Source organism: Chelonia mydas, chromosome 24, assembly GCF_015237465.2.
Source record: "Chelonia mydas isolate rCheMyd1 chromosome 24, rCheMyd1.pri.v2, whole genome shotgun sequence".
Classification (NCBI taxonomy): domain Eukaryota; kingdom Metazoa; phylum Chordata; order Testudines; family Cheloniidae; genus Chelonia; species Chelonia mydas.
The window spans coordinates 9097483-9111969 of NC_051264.2; the positions used below are offsets into that span (position 1 = coordinate 9097483).

Genomic DNA, 14487 nt, shown 5'->3' on the forward strand with positions numbered 1-14487 from the left:
CCTTCTGCAATTAAACTTCAAATCTGTCAGAAAAAGTCTACCTCCACTCTCAAAATTAGCAAAAAGAAAAGGAGTACTTGTGGCACCTTAGAGACTAACAAATTTATTTGAGCATAAGCTTTTGTGAGCTACAGCTCACTTCATCGGATGCATTCCTAAATTCAGTGCCTTGCATAATGACAGGTTTCAGAGTAGCAGCCTTGTTAGTCTGTATTCGCAAAAAGAAAAGGAGTACTTGTGGCACCTTAGAGACTAACACATTTATTTGAGCATAAGCTTTCATGAGCTACAGCTCACTGCATGCTGAAGCTCACGAAAGCTTATGCTCAAATAAATGTGTTAATCTCTAAGGTGCCACAAGTACTCCTTTTCTTTTTGCGAATACAGACTAACACGGCTGCTACTCTGAAACCTCTCAAAATTAGGTTAGATCTGAGGCTATATTCCTTTGTTTGGAGATCTGAGAGAGAGGCCCAAACTCAAGAATGAAAACTCAGTTGGAACTACCTATGGAGTGGCTACTGCACAGAACGCAAAAAGAACCAAGGATCTGAAGTCTCACCGGGCTACTTTTGGCACGTTTTGTCCCGCTTCAAAGTGAAAGCAACGAGATGTGATCCTCTTGGGTGCTTCCACACACAGTTAAAAAAACAAACAAGGATGCAACATCTCCATGTCCTGTAGAGAGGGTGGGGGAAACGCTGCATGAGTGGACTTTAAGGAGGAAAGGGTGGAACAAGTTTCAGAAACAGTCATACCCTTTATGTATGCAGAGAGAAGCCAGTAATTGAGAAATATGCCAGAGGGTAAATAGCAACATGTGCCACTCTGGAATGTGGACAGCCCCCTAACAACCGTGCCAAGTCTTTATGTGGTTTTAGATGTACTGTGGGGAGGGATGGAGCGCACTCTCCGCGTCCAAGCTAAGAAACCATTTTTAATATCCAACTACTATGCTCATTCTGCCTGAGGAAGGCTGTACTCTGCTTCCTCTGGAGCATGACAATGCTGCTCCTGGGGTGCCTGCGGGTGTTTGTTGGAGAGAGAACCAAGATACCCTTAAATCCTTGAGGAGAGGGTTGCTGAATTCAGGACCAGAGTTTACATCCTCCTGTGGCACAGCAGTAAGATCATGAGATAAAGCAATTGTCATTTGAAACAGAGGGAACAGTTACTGGTCTAAACCAGTGTTTGCTAATTAGTCAAAGACTAGAAAATCTTAAAATCCACACTACTGAACAGTCAAAGGTTTAATGGCCATCACTTGTCCCAAAGGCAGTGCCTGTCTACACTGCCACTTTACAGCGCTGCAACTTTCTTGCTCAGGGGTGTGCAAAAACACCCCCTTGAGCGCTGCAAGTTTCAGCGCTGTAAAGTGGCAGCGTAGACAGTGCTCACAGCTACTCCCCTCATGGGGGTGGTTTTATTACAGCGCGGCAGCACTTTAACGTTGCTAGTGAAGAAATACCCTTGGACTTTTTTTTTGGTAAAGTGGCAGCAACAGTAGGAGCACTCGTATAGACAGCATTTTTACTGTTTTGTTAATGCTGATTAGAACTGCTCTAGATGACACTGTGACAAAGATGTTAGTGCCCTGTCTACACTAGAGCTTCTACCATTGCTACCACTCTGGGAGATTTCCCAAAGTAGTTTAGTGCAGACAAATCCATAAGTGATGGGCAAGAGGAAGAGGAGAAGGTGGAAAGATTATAAAGCCTGTGCAGTAAATGCTAAACAAAGGATACATAGGTCAACAGATCACAAAGGCTTGAGTGATTGTTTGGAATGTAAACTAAAGGCCTTTTTAAAAAGTTAACTTGCATAAAATCTCCCCACTGTATTTTCCACTACATGCATCCGATGAAGTGAGCTGTAGCTCACGAAAGCTTATGCTCAAATAAATGTGTTAGTCTCCTAGGTGCCACAAGTCCTCCTGTTCTTTTTGCGGATACAGACTAACATGACTGCTACTCTGAAACCAGGCTATAGAGAGGTGTTTGCTTTGGCCTATTATTAGGAGACCCAACCCCACTCCTGTAAAAGGAGGATGGCGTTCAGTAACACCCCACCCAGTGTTACTGCAAGAATTAGTGTCTGTGAAGTGCTCTGAAGATGCAAGGTGGAAATGTGTGTAAGTGCTAAGTATCTGCCCCTTTGTCTCCCGGGGTAGCTAGCTGCCACAACCCCATTGTTATTACTACTAGCCTCCATCACCAGGTTTAGCAATGGCATTCAGAGCTCCTTCCAGCTCCTGTCAACACCATTTCTGGTTCAGCTCGAGCTAGTAAAGAGAAGAGACCAGGACTTCAGAGGCGATGAACGTTACAACAGCAGTGACAAACACCCTCACACCCTGGTAAACAGAGACAGGACTAGCGAATCTTTGCCTTGGCTTCCCAGAGGTGGAGCCGCTTCCTAAAACAAGCCTGATGATAATTTACACTCCCACAGCACCGGGCCTCCTCCTGCAGGGTCCCAAAGCACCCTGAGGAGCGGTCTCTGCACACAGCCAGGCTACTCCCCCCACCCGGGACCCCAGTTTCGGCAGAGCAGCGCGGGGGGGCGTGGGAAGCACCCCGCCGAGCGTCGCCCGATCGCCTGCCCTCAGCACCAGACCCCTGGGCATCCCCAGCAAGGGCCCCACAAGCGAAGTGTTTGCAAACCCCAGCCCCGGTTACAGAGGCGAGGCCCCACCCCGCCCCTGCACCCCCCCGCCCAAGAAAGCGGGGGGAAGGGGGCGGAGAGTCACATCTTCGCCCCCAGGCTCCGGGAGCAGAGCCACGCGGTAGGGGACGAGCCAGCTCCCGCCCAGCGACCCCCCACCCCACAAGGGCCTCGGCCCCCAGCGCCCCCCAGGTCTCCACACAGCGGGTCCCTCCTCCCTTCCCCCGCCCCTTTGGGAGGTTACAGGCCCGCCCCTCCCCCGCTTCCCCTCAGGCGCGCGCCCCCTCCCCCTTACCCGCGATGCCGGCGCTGCTGCTGCTGCTGCCCCCAGACTCGGGGCCGGCCGACGCCATCTTGGAGCTTCTCCCTGCTCCACTGGCCGCCGGCAGCTCCTCCCTCCCCCCGGGGGCCCCTCACTTGGTGCCGCCCGCCCCGCTCCGCCCGCGGCTCAGGACCGCACCATTCGGGCTTAGACAGGGTGGGTTACTCCCTCCGACTTGGACTCGCCCGGCTGGCTCCGGACCGAACCACTCAGCGCGGATGGGAGGGGACGGTGAGGAGATGCCGGGCTTCGGCCACCGCCTGTTTTTGCTAAACTCGGGGAGCTGGGCGCCCCTTGGGCTGGCTACAGCGCATGCGCACCGAGGGGGGGGCTGAAGCCATAGTGGAGGCCGCCATGGGTCACATGACAGTGGAGGAGGGCACAAAAACAATGATAACCCCTTCCAGATTGATGTCAAGGGGTGGGCCTGGCACATCATGGTGATACTGGGATGTTGCCATGGTAACATAACATGGCTTGTCATGACTTCATTTGTGTTGCCAGGATGCTTCGACCTCACCCCGTTGCCATGGCGTCTTATGTCCTGATCTCATTGTCACATCGTGTGTAGCACCGCGCGTCCTGACCTCATCAGGTCATGGCACCACGTGTCCTGACCTCATTGTGGCACCTCACATCTTGACCTCCCCGCGTTGCCACAACATATCGTGTCCCTCCTTCTCCAGATCATCCCAGCCGCATACATCCTGACCTTATCCCGCTGTCATTGAGTGATGTGCTGACCTCACTGCATCAACATATCGTGCCATGACCTCACCACCACATTGCCATGATGTCATGTTGCCTTGGCGTGTTACATCCTGACCTCGCCGTGTCACTAGCTGAGTTGAGAGATCTGGGATTTGCAGTTTATAAGAATGAATTTTCTACTTGGTAAGAGTCTAATCTTATTTCATAGTGGAAGATACTAAATTTCCATGCCTGATGTATAATTTTTGGACCAAATTGTATGTTAAGTCAAGTTCAACAACAACAGTTTAATGGTGTATTGCTGTCATTGGCCCTCCAAGTACAGCCAGTCAAAGGGAGGAGATTTCATATATTGTACTGCTTTAGATACAGAGTTCACCAAGAGCAATCAGAGACCCAGTAACCCCAACCAGTTTAAAACAAAGGGAGTAAATACCATTTCACCTAAAACACTTCCTCTATTACATCCTCATCTACCACATTGCCATGGGAGGTCAAATCACCACATCACATCTAAACCTCTCCATGCTGCTGCGTCATGTCGTGTCCTGGCGCTATCGCTTTGCGACATGTCACCAAGTCATGTGCTGACCTCGCTAAGATTTTGTCATGGGTATTTTTAGTACAAGTCATGGACAGGATGCGGGCAGTAAACAATAAATCATGGAAGCCCCAGCCCTGCAGCGCGGAACTGGAGCCGAAGCTCCGCGGTGCATGGCTGACAGCCGGAGCCCCGCCACGCATGGGGCTGAAGCTGAAGCCAAAAAAGTCACAGAGATCTGTTAATGTCACAGAATCCATGACGTCTATGACCAAGTCAAATCCTTGGAATTGCAGCACCATTTTGCCATGAGAAACGTAACCATGTTGCATCCCAAGGCAAGCGCTTAGCACATCTTGACACAACAGTACAGCATGGACCTTTGGTTGATGCTGTCATGTGCTGGCAAGAAACTACATCATGTTGCATTGCTAGGCAATGGCCCTTTCTCACATCAGGATATTCTGATACCTAATCGTGGTCTTTTGGATGACATCATATTGCATCACTGGCCAGTCTGACATGTTGTCATGCCAAGACAAGAGTGTTTATGCAGGGTATCATGCCATCTGCCTGACCACACCAGCTTGTCACAATACTACATGACAGCCCCTGTGGGTCAGCGCTGCCATGTTGCAACACAGCAAGACATTGTAATGTTTGCAACATTAACTGCTTGTGTTTTAACTCAAAGTTGTCACATTATGGCAAGTCATCATGCCATGATGCCATGTTAGTGTACTTTGGCCCAGTTTCATCATGGACCACAGCCAGGGGATGGCCTCTAGAGTTCAATGTGGTTATGTTGCATTATGGCCTGTCATCTTGCCGTGCAATTCTGGCATGTCACCTTTTGATGCAAAGTTCTTCTTGGTGCATCATGCTGTCCCAGTGCCTTGATGGTGTCTTGGTGCAATGTCAAGATCCTCAGGCTGTAGTGTCATCTCGCAATGCCAGGTGAAAGCACGCTGCAATGTCCGGATAGCACTGAAAATCTCTTGACTCAAAAGTAAGGGGGTCCTCCTGAGTAAGTCTGGATGATCAAATCTGCCTTCCCAAATCCTCACTGCAGTTTCACTTGGTTATGAGATTCTTCTTCACTTCCTGTCATGTAGCATTGCTGTGAGCTGTTAAAGAGCTGCTGCATTCCACCCCAGAGCTGGTTGCATTTCAATGATGAAGGCAATAATTCAAGATTGCAAAGAATTTGGGGATGAACAATGCCTTGTAGGTGCAATAGATTATACAACACTATCTTTGACAGAGAGGCATGCCTTAGTTATCTGAGCACAGAAGTAGCGAACTCCTGAGTTCTAGTTTCAGCTGTGACATTGATTCCATCTCTGGCCTTGGGCAAGTCACTTAACCTCTCTGTCTTATTCTCACTTCCTGTAAAGTGTGGATAATAACACATGTTAGGGGGCTTATTCCTTCACCCACTTACTTCCCTGGTCCTTCTCGCATGAACAGAGAGCAACAATACCCGAAGTCCAAAGGTGCAAACAATTTGATGTTTATTGGGGTGAACTTCCAGCAAGCATGAATCCAGTTTCCTTCCTTAGTGTCCCCCCTTCCCAGCTCTGACACCACAGAGCCTTACGCCTGTGTCCCTGTTCCCATTCCTGCCCTTAGCCAAACATGATTTCAATTTCCTTACCAAAAAGAAAAGGAGTACTTGTGGCACCTTAGAGACTAACCAATTTATTTGAGCATAAGCTGTAGCTCACGAAAGCTTATGCTCAAATAAATTGGTTAGTCTCTAAGGTGCCACAAGTATTCCTTTTCTTTTTGCGAATACAGACTAACATGGCTGTTACTCTGAAATTTCCTTACTCCCATTCCCTGTTCCCATTTCCCCCTTTAGCAAAACATGATTCCAATTTCCTTACCCCCATTCCCTGTTCCCATCTCCCCCACTCACACACCCACCCCCCCACTTCCTGATTGACTGCAGACTATCTAGTAAAACTTGAGTTCAACTTAGCTATACCTTAACCAATCATTTTCCTGAAATTTAACTAACCAATCCTAGCATATTGTAACATGATTATGTAACCAATTATATCCCACCGCCTTAATTAGTTTACACCCAGCAAAATTAATTATACAGCAGACAGGAACAATCACAGAACCAGACAGAGATTATACAGACAAACAATAGCAAAGTGGGAACTATAATGACAAAACAATACAGAAGTGAGGATTTCACATCCCAGCTATTGAGAAGTGAGTTCTTGCCAGACAGGATGCTATCAAACTAAGTTTCCTTTTACATTTTCTAGGCACTTCCCTTTCTCTGGAGGCAATCGGCATTATCAGGACAGGATTGTATTCTTAACAGCCCAATAGCACTTTATTTTAGTGTGACTAGTTTGGAATGTAAAGATGTGACCATTGGCTTCCCAGCTTATGGCTGCCTCTGCTGCTTAGCCAAAGGCCTTAGCCTAAGAACAGGCCTCAGACTGTCACAGTAAGAGAAGGACCTTACACTGGCAGACAGTGATTTTGATTCTTTCTTTTATACCTCTATAACTAGCCAAGTGATAAGAATACACCTAAATTCTTCGAGTACCGACCTTTACCGACAGGCCTGAATATCTATATCCTAAGAACACATTATTATCCCTAACCCCTATACAGCATGGGCAGGAGGGAATTGTTAATTAATGGACATTCATGAAGCGCTATGGAGGTCAGAAATGCCATGCATTATTTGTAACTGAGTCAGTGTGATAAGGGAAACCCCATGTTCACATGGATAAGACCCTCTGCTGTGAAAACAGAATGGGACTTTTGCAGCTGCTAGGAGAGTCCTTGTTTTGAAAGCTCCCTGTCAAATTAAGCACTGCTTTATTTTAACTGGTGACTCAGATAGGCTACCAGCCTTGAAACAAAGCATTGCATTACACCCCTGTCCTTTCCAATCTGTCAGCTCGGCTAACCGATCCTATCATTTCCCACATCAGGGTAATAATAGGTCTGTTTGGGATGACCCTGTGGGCAGGCATTAGAAAGCTTCTGCCACCTACAGGCAAAACATGAGAGCTGGCTGTCAGGGCTCCACATCACAGAAGGAATGACAGCTGCTGTGGGCATTTCAGACAGATCCAATCTTCTCATCTTTAGCAACAATCACCAAAGAAAAGATAGCTTGGCCCAGTGAATTAAGGAGAATTTCTACTAATCTTGATTCCATAAGAAGACTGCTTAAATGCGACGTAACAAGAATATAGTCAAACTGTCGACAGGGCAGTCCTTTAACAGGTGACAATCAATAAACCATGGGGCAATTGTAATTATTGTACATGTCAAGTGATATTTCTATATTACAAAATCCAGACTCCGGGATGTTTTTTTGGTTGTTTCTTTCCACCTCTTCAACACTAATTTAAACCTGGTAATTCTCAGCTCATAGTAATTATGAGAAAATCAAATTCCATCTGCTGCCCTGAGGCAAATCAGGAGAAAACTCCCAACTTGGACTACAATCTGCATCCTGCAGGCAGCTGTATGCAGACAGGCTCCTGCGCTCTCAGGGAGCCCTTTGTCTTCAAGAGGCCCTGTGTAGGGGGCTTGCAGGCCCCACACTATCCTGATTGACCGCTGTTATTTTTAAGTCGAGTTCATTTCCTCTTGTGAGCTGGTCATTCTAGCTGCCCTGTTCACAGGTGGTGATACCAGTTTCCCATTGTTGCTTTGCCTATGATAGCAGGTCTGTCTTGGAGGAGACTTCGCAAAGAATAAGAATTGTACTTTGACTTTACATGGACCAAGTACTGTGCAGACATTACTTAATTCACCCTGGTTCATCCCCCGGGGAGGTGGAGCCTTACCATTATTCCCATGTCGCCCATGTGAGTTCTAGTCCCATCTCTACCACAGACTCGTGGTGTAACTTTGGGTAAGTCATGTCCCCTGCTCTGTGCCTCAGTTTCCCTATCTGTAAAATGCGGGCAATAATAACTACCCGACATCGGGGCTGTCAGGGTTAATTTGAGATAATAAAATAATAGGAATTTGGGGCTAGAAGGGACCTTAAGAGGCCATCTAATCCATCGCCCCCACTGTCTGCTGAGGCAGAGTTAGGTATACCTACACCACCCTGAGAGGTGTTTGTCTAACCTATTCTTAAAAACCTCCAATGACGGGGATTCAACAACCTCCCTTGGAAGCTAATTCCAGTGCTTAACTATCCTTAGAGTTTGAAAGTTTCCTGATATCTAACCTGAATCTCTCTTGTGCAAACTAAAAGGATTATTTCTTGTCCTAGTCTGGGGACATGGAGAACGGAGAACAATCCTTGGGTGGAAGGTGCTATAGACATGCTAATGATCCTGTTTATCTGACCTGGATTTCCAGATAGGCTTCTGTCTCCAGGCCTAGTGACCACCAAACGTACCTCAGTAATGAACTCCTTCTAACGAGGCGAACTCTCACTGCTACAACTGCACAGTGAACCACTCAATTTCCTGTTTTTGTCAGAGCATGTTTCATCCCATGGACTCTTGCTCTTAGTCATGTTAGTATTAAAAGGACACTGAAATTCTTTCCTGGTTTTTATTATCTTCTTTAGATAGCCAAATATTGACTTGTGAAATTCAAGAGGGGTCAGGATTTCACTGTTTCTGGAAACTGACTCATTCCCGTGGTGTCAAGCCTGATCTCCTTTAGAAAATTACACCTTGCACCAGTTATTTACCCATGAAAAGTCCCCTGATAATGCTATGTCTAAAACCCTTTCCCAGATGCAGTTAGCCATTCTTCAGTCCTTTCTTGAAATGTAATTCTCCCAGACATGGGAGCGGGCAACAGGAGGGCCAAAGAGCCATTGCCCCATACTTTTTAAACAGGGGGGCCATGCTGCCCACTTTTGAGAACCTGAACTTGGCAGCAGGGGTACATTGCGAGCAGTGGGCAGGGGTCCTTCTTACTTCTTCCGGGGTCCTTCTTACTGCCCCGCTTTGACCTCTGATCAGAACTGGATTGCATAAAGTCAGAACCCCTTCCCTTGGCCCAGCCCTCCCATCGGCATGACGGAGGGGTGGCTGCGCCAAAAGTGAGTGGCATTGAGACCCTGTGCCCCAGGTTGCAAAACCACTCGCTCATATTTGGAAAAAAGAAAAGGAGTACTTGTGGCACCTTAGAGACTAACCAATTTATTTGAGCATGAGCTTTCGTGAGCTACAGCACGAAAGCTCATGCTCAAATAAATTGGTTAGTCTCTAAGGTGCCACAAGTACTCCTTTTCTTTTTGCCAATACAGACTAACACGGCTGTTACTCTGAAACAACTCATATTTGGCTGTCCCTCCCTTCAACTTCTGCTGTCCTTCTGGCACCATTGCTCTCCTCAGACCTATACCTCGAGTCTCCCCTGCAGATATGCACTCATGGATTCAGTGACTGAAACTTCAGATACAAACACAGATTAAAAAATCCAGGCAGAAACCATGCAACCACCAGGACTGGTGCTAAACATTTCCATTCCATAGGAACGTAGGGAAATGTCTCATTGGATCAGACTTGAAGTCCACCTGTCCAATAATGCCCAGCATCAGCTACTTCAGAGGAAGATATAAGAATCCCACAGCAGCAGATGTGGGATAATGTGCCCCTCACAATAGATCTCATCCTGGTCTCTATGGGTATGTCTACACTCCAAAAAACGAAACAAAACCAGCAAGTGGGTTTCAAATCCCAAGCAGGAACATCTCCACACAGCTGTTTTGAGCCCTGTAGACCAGGACTCTGAGACTTGCTGCTGTTTTTTTTTTTTTCCCCAGTGTATACGTACCCTATTAGTCAGAGATCAGTTTAACCACTGAAGCATAAGCCATAATATCCCTTCCAGAATTGTTGTTAGCAGTAACTATGCTAATTCTAGATATTCTGGTTATCCATAGAAATATCCAATCCCTCTTTGAATCTTGCTAAGTTCTTGGCCTTAATGATTCCATGTAGCAGTGGGTTCCACAGTCTGTCTACGCACTGTGTGAAGAAGTATCTCCTTTGATCAGGTTTTAACTTGTCACCTTTTCATTTCATTGACTATTCATTCCAGATCACGCTGTTTTTCGTTGTGTGGTTTCCTCTATTCTCCATTTGTACGTTGTGTATTTAGATAGCAAGCTCTTCAGGGCAAGGACTGAGTCTTCTTACAAGTTTTCATGCCTAGCACACTGTTGGCTTTGAATACTACAGTGGTGAGTGCTCCAGAATACAAGTAAACTCTGATGATCCCAACACCAATTATCTGAAATGTGGATGATCTCACGCCTTGTCTACACTGCCACTTACAGTGCTGAAACTTTCTTTGCTCAGGGGTGTGAAAAAACACCCCCCTGAGCGATGCAAGTTTCAGCGCTGTAAAGTGGCCTTGTAGACAGTGCTGCCGTGCTGATAGCTACTCCCCTCATGGGGATGGTTTTATTACAGCGCTGGGAGAGCTCTCTCCCAGCTCTGGAGACACGCGCGACTACACAGCTATGTTGAAGCGCTTTAATGTCGGCTGTGTAGACATACTGAAATTTAGAAACGTTTTCCAAGCCAGAATTTTATTTTTTGAGAAGTGTGATTGAAATTGATTTGCTGACATTACAGTTTCCGTCTGGCTAGCCCAGGTTTCCCTGTAAATGATAGACAGATAATGATCTTAGTTTTCTATAGTTTTGTTCATTCAGAAGAGTCCCAAAGCTCTTTACAAATTACAGAAAGACTGGGCATACAGAAGTCGCTTCTTCCACCATTCATGTGCAGCCACCTCTGGTGTGGAACACAGCAGTTGTTTAACAGCACACAGCAACACTGTGCACCAATTTAGAACAGGAAGCAAAGATGTTATGTCTTAAATTGGAATTTGGCCAGGACACTTGGATTATTATCCCTGCTACTGTAGTGGGAGCATCAATGCCCATAGAGTGTGCTGTACCTGTTCTGGAGATAGACAGGCGGTTTACAAACATTACAAACATCAATAACTTCTTGGATTGCATGGGGGACTTTTAAAACTAGATGAGACAAAGCATTAGAAAATGTACCATAGAGAACAAATCTTCCCTGGTCTCAGGGAGACGGACTGGATAATCTAATAGGTCTTTTCCACCTCTTCCTTCGATGATTCAGATTCCCATTGACTTAAGTGGGTTTTGGATTAAGCTCCTAGAGGCAAGGGAGAAGAGACAGTTCCAGAGAGGGCTTTGTTTTTTGCAAACCTCATTGTGGTCAAAAAACCTTATCTGGTAACAATCCAGAATTATGGCTAATCCATCACTGAGCACCCAGCGCATACCGAAAAGATTACTGCTTAAGCCCTTAATGTATTAGGACACTTTGTAAGCGTTGTTAGTGGACTGAGTCGCAATGCTAGAACATAATTTGGACCTGCTGTAAATCAGCGGAGCTCCAGCATGTTGTTTCATAAGAAGAGGGCCATACGTCCCGGTTGGGGCAAGCTGGTGATTTGAACAGTGTAGAACAAGTCATTATCCTGCTCAGACTGTCCTGCTAATTTCAACAAGCCAGATCCTGAGAAGTGCTGCACCTCCCACGAAACTAACATGAATTCTAGGGGCACAGCAGGATGCGGCCCATTCCTCAGGCGCCCAGATACCATGGTGATGGGCACCAATATAAGACCCTACATGGACAGATATGTATGTATGGAGATAGCTAGATCATTCTTGTGATTTATTTATTTCACATTCATCATCATCTACGTTGGGAATCCCTTGAAGTTGAGGATGATTGTCTTTCATGGATTGTCTATTTCAAAATATCTGTAGGTCCGCTGATGGCTGATAAGGCCTATTCTGGAGCTGCACTCTCTGCCACATAGCAGACATGTTTCCAAGCAGGGCAGGTGACCCTGGGCTATTGGTTAGGGCCATAGCATGCTCTTTCTGTCATTTCTGTTTTTCCGTTACATGTAATCATATCTGATTCTCGAAGTGCTGAATTCCTTGCCTCAAGCAGTTCCTCCATTGTTGTCACTCCTGGGTTATACATTCCCACGAATGCAACCAACCAAACACATGCACGCTCTGGACTCTGAGCCTGATTCCCCATTGTCTTGAGTGTTGTGTTGTTATTTACATCAATGCAAAGCAGGTTTAAAATGATACTGTTCCAATGCAGGGTAACCATCAACAAACCTGACAGAGAGAGAGATGAAATTTGAAAGGGCAGCGAGGAGTAGACTGGATGTGAGATCAGATAGGTAGGATGGAACGAGTGTATCATACAATCTCCAAATGTTATTTCTTGCAACTTACACTAGGAGGAGCTAATGGCTCCAGCAAACTTGAAACTAGCTGAAACCCTGGCAAGTCAGGTTAGATTTAGTCCTGGTCCACACTACATGGTTAGGTCGACGTAAGCTGCCTTGTGTCGACCTAGCTGTGGAAGTGTCTTCACTTAAATTCGTGCTCACTGTGCCGATTTAGTTAAACCACCTCCCTAAGCAGCGTAGAGTCACGGTTGATGTAATTAGGTCGATGCAGTGTTAGACACTGCGATACTTATGACAGGTTTCAGAGTAACAGCCGTGTTAGTCTATATTCGCAAAAAGAAAAGGAGTACTTGTGGCACCTTAGAGACTAACCAATTTATTTGAGCATAAGCTTTCGTGAGCTACAGCTCACTTCATTGGATGCATACTGTGGAAAATACAGAAGATGTTTTTATACACACAAACCATGAAAAAATGGGTGTTTATCACTACAAAAGGTTTTCTCTCTGGAAATGGCCCACCTTGATTATCATACACATTGTAAGGAGAGTGATCATTTTAGATAAGCTATTACCAGCAGGAGAGTGGGGTGGGGGGAGAGAAAACCTTTTGTAGTGATAAACACCCATTTTTTCATGGTTTGTGTGTATAAAAACATTTTCTGTATTTTCCACAGTATGCATCCGATGAAGTGAGCTGTAGCTCACGAAAGCTTATGCTCAAATAAATTTGTTAGTCTCTAAGGTGCCACAAGTACTCCTTTTCTTTTTGCGATACTTATGTCAACTGTTACTGGCTTTCAGGTGCTGTCTCACAATGCCCCACACTGGCAATACAATTGATACAAGCGCTCCTGGTGACGACGCACACCACCAACACAAGGAGCCAAGTGTGTGCACACAAGTGCTTCAACAACTGCAGTGGATGTATGCCCTCATTAGGTCATCATAATTGTGTAGTGTAGACATGGCCTCAGATGCCGAAGTTTTCTCTACTTAACAGACCTTTAAAATGACCTTTCAGAAAAATGCCACGGAACTTCCTATGGTGTGAAAAACCCTGTAGGTTCCAAATTAAACTAAGCAGGAGTTAGATTCTCAGTACATATTTTAGCAACAAAGCAGATCAGCTGATAATTCGTTAATCATGCATTTTCAGCTCAGTATTGTCAGTTTCTTCCAGGTATATTATAAATCTAGATTTATAACAAAGATGAGTTAATCATGTTAGGAGATCAGAAATGAATGCACCATGATAAAGTCATGCCTTGTGGAAAATGTTGAAAAACTTCCTCAGCAGAGACAGTTCTGCTGAGATCTGAGATTTGGTTTATTTTTCTTTGTGGACCAAATTCATCTCTTGTGTTAGTGGATGCAACTGCTATTGACTTCAATGGGATTGTGTATATTTACACTCAGGGTGCGTTTGGCCAGTGGGTCTTTGTTCCTTAAATTGGGATACATCTGCCCATTGGTCTTATTTCCCACTGGCAGTCAAAAATCTGTTTGTGCCATCACAGTTGGGCTGCGGGGGAATTTTAATATCAGAAGGGGAAGATTGGTTTTGACACCACTCAAAATGTACCAAGGGTCATAGTGGATTCCCCATCACTGGCAACTTTTTAATCAAGATTGGATGTTTTTCTAAAAGATCTGCTCTAGGAATTATTTTTGGGAAGTTCTCTGGCTGTGTAATCCAGGAGGTCAGACTAGATGATCACAAAGGTCCCCCCGGCCTTGAAATATGAAGATGTGAAACCTGTTTTTGTGCCAAACTTCAGACTCAAATCAGCTTCCTTGAAAGTTTCCCACAACTTGTTAGCAAGACTGAACTCACATTAAAACACCAACAACAAAAACAGAGGCTGATTCATGGTCCTGCATTCAAACTCAGTGGTTTGGGCTGAGGTTTGCTTTATTGGTTGGGTCCCCACAGCTGAGTTACCTCCTGGTAGGATGACCATCCTTCCCATTTTTAAAGGGACAGTCCAGTTTTTGGGGACTTTTTCTTATATCGGCGCCTA

General features: G+C 45.7%; 1 protein-coding gene and 1 long non-coding RNA gene across 6 annotated transcripts in view; one reads left to right on the forward strand and one right to left on the reverse strand.

Annotated features, from left to right (window-relative positions):
- Positions 1-3239, reverse strand: part of LOC102940695 (26S proteasome non-ATPase regulatory subunit 4) — a 74279-nt gene extending 71040 nt beyond the window's left edge. For 4 of the 5 annotated variants that reach the window (XM_043535543.1, XM_037882675.2, XM_037882673.2 and 1 more), the window contains exon 1: positions 2960-3061. In XM_043535543.1, the coding sequence (XP_043391478.1) occupies positions 2960-3017 (58 nt within the window). In that variant the 5' untranslated portion in view covers positions 3018-3061. Of the gene's footprint in view, positions 1-2959; positions 3062-3124 lie in introns of those variants that run through there. The other variant, XM_043535542.1, reaches the window with a different exon arrangement.
- On the forward strand, positions 3089-9440 carry LOC122463782. Its single transcript, XR_006287410.1, has 3 exons — positions 3089-3217; positions 3673-3880; positions 8509-9440. It is a non-coding gene; the product is annotated as an uncharacterized LOC122463782 (long non-coding RNA).
- The last annotated feature ends 5047 nt before the right edge of the window (positions 9441-14487 follow it).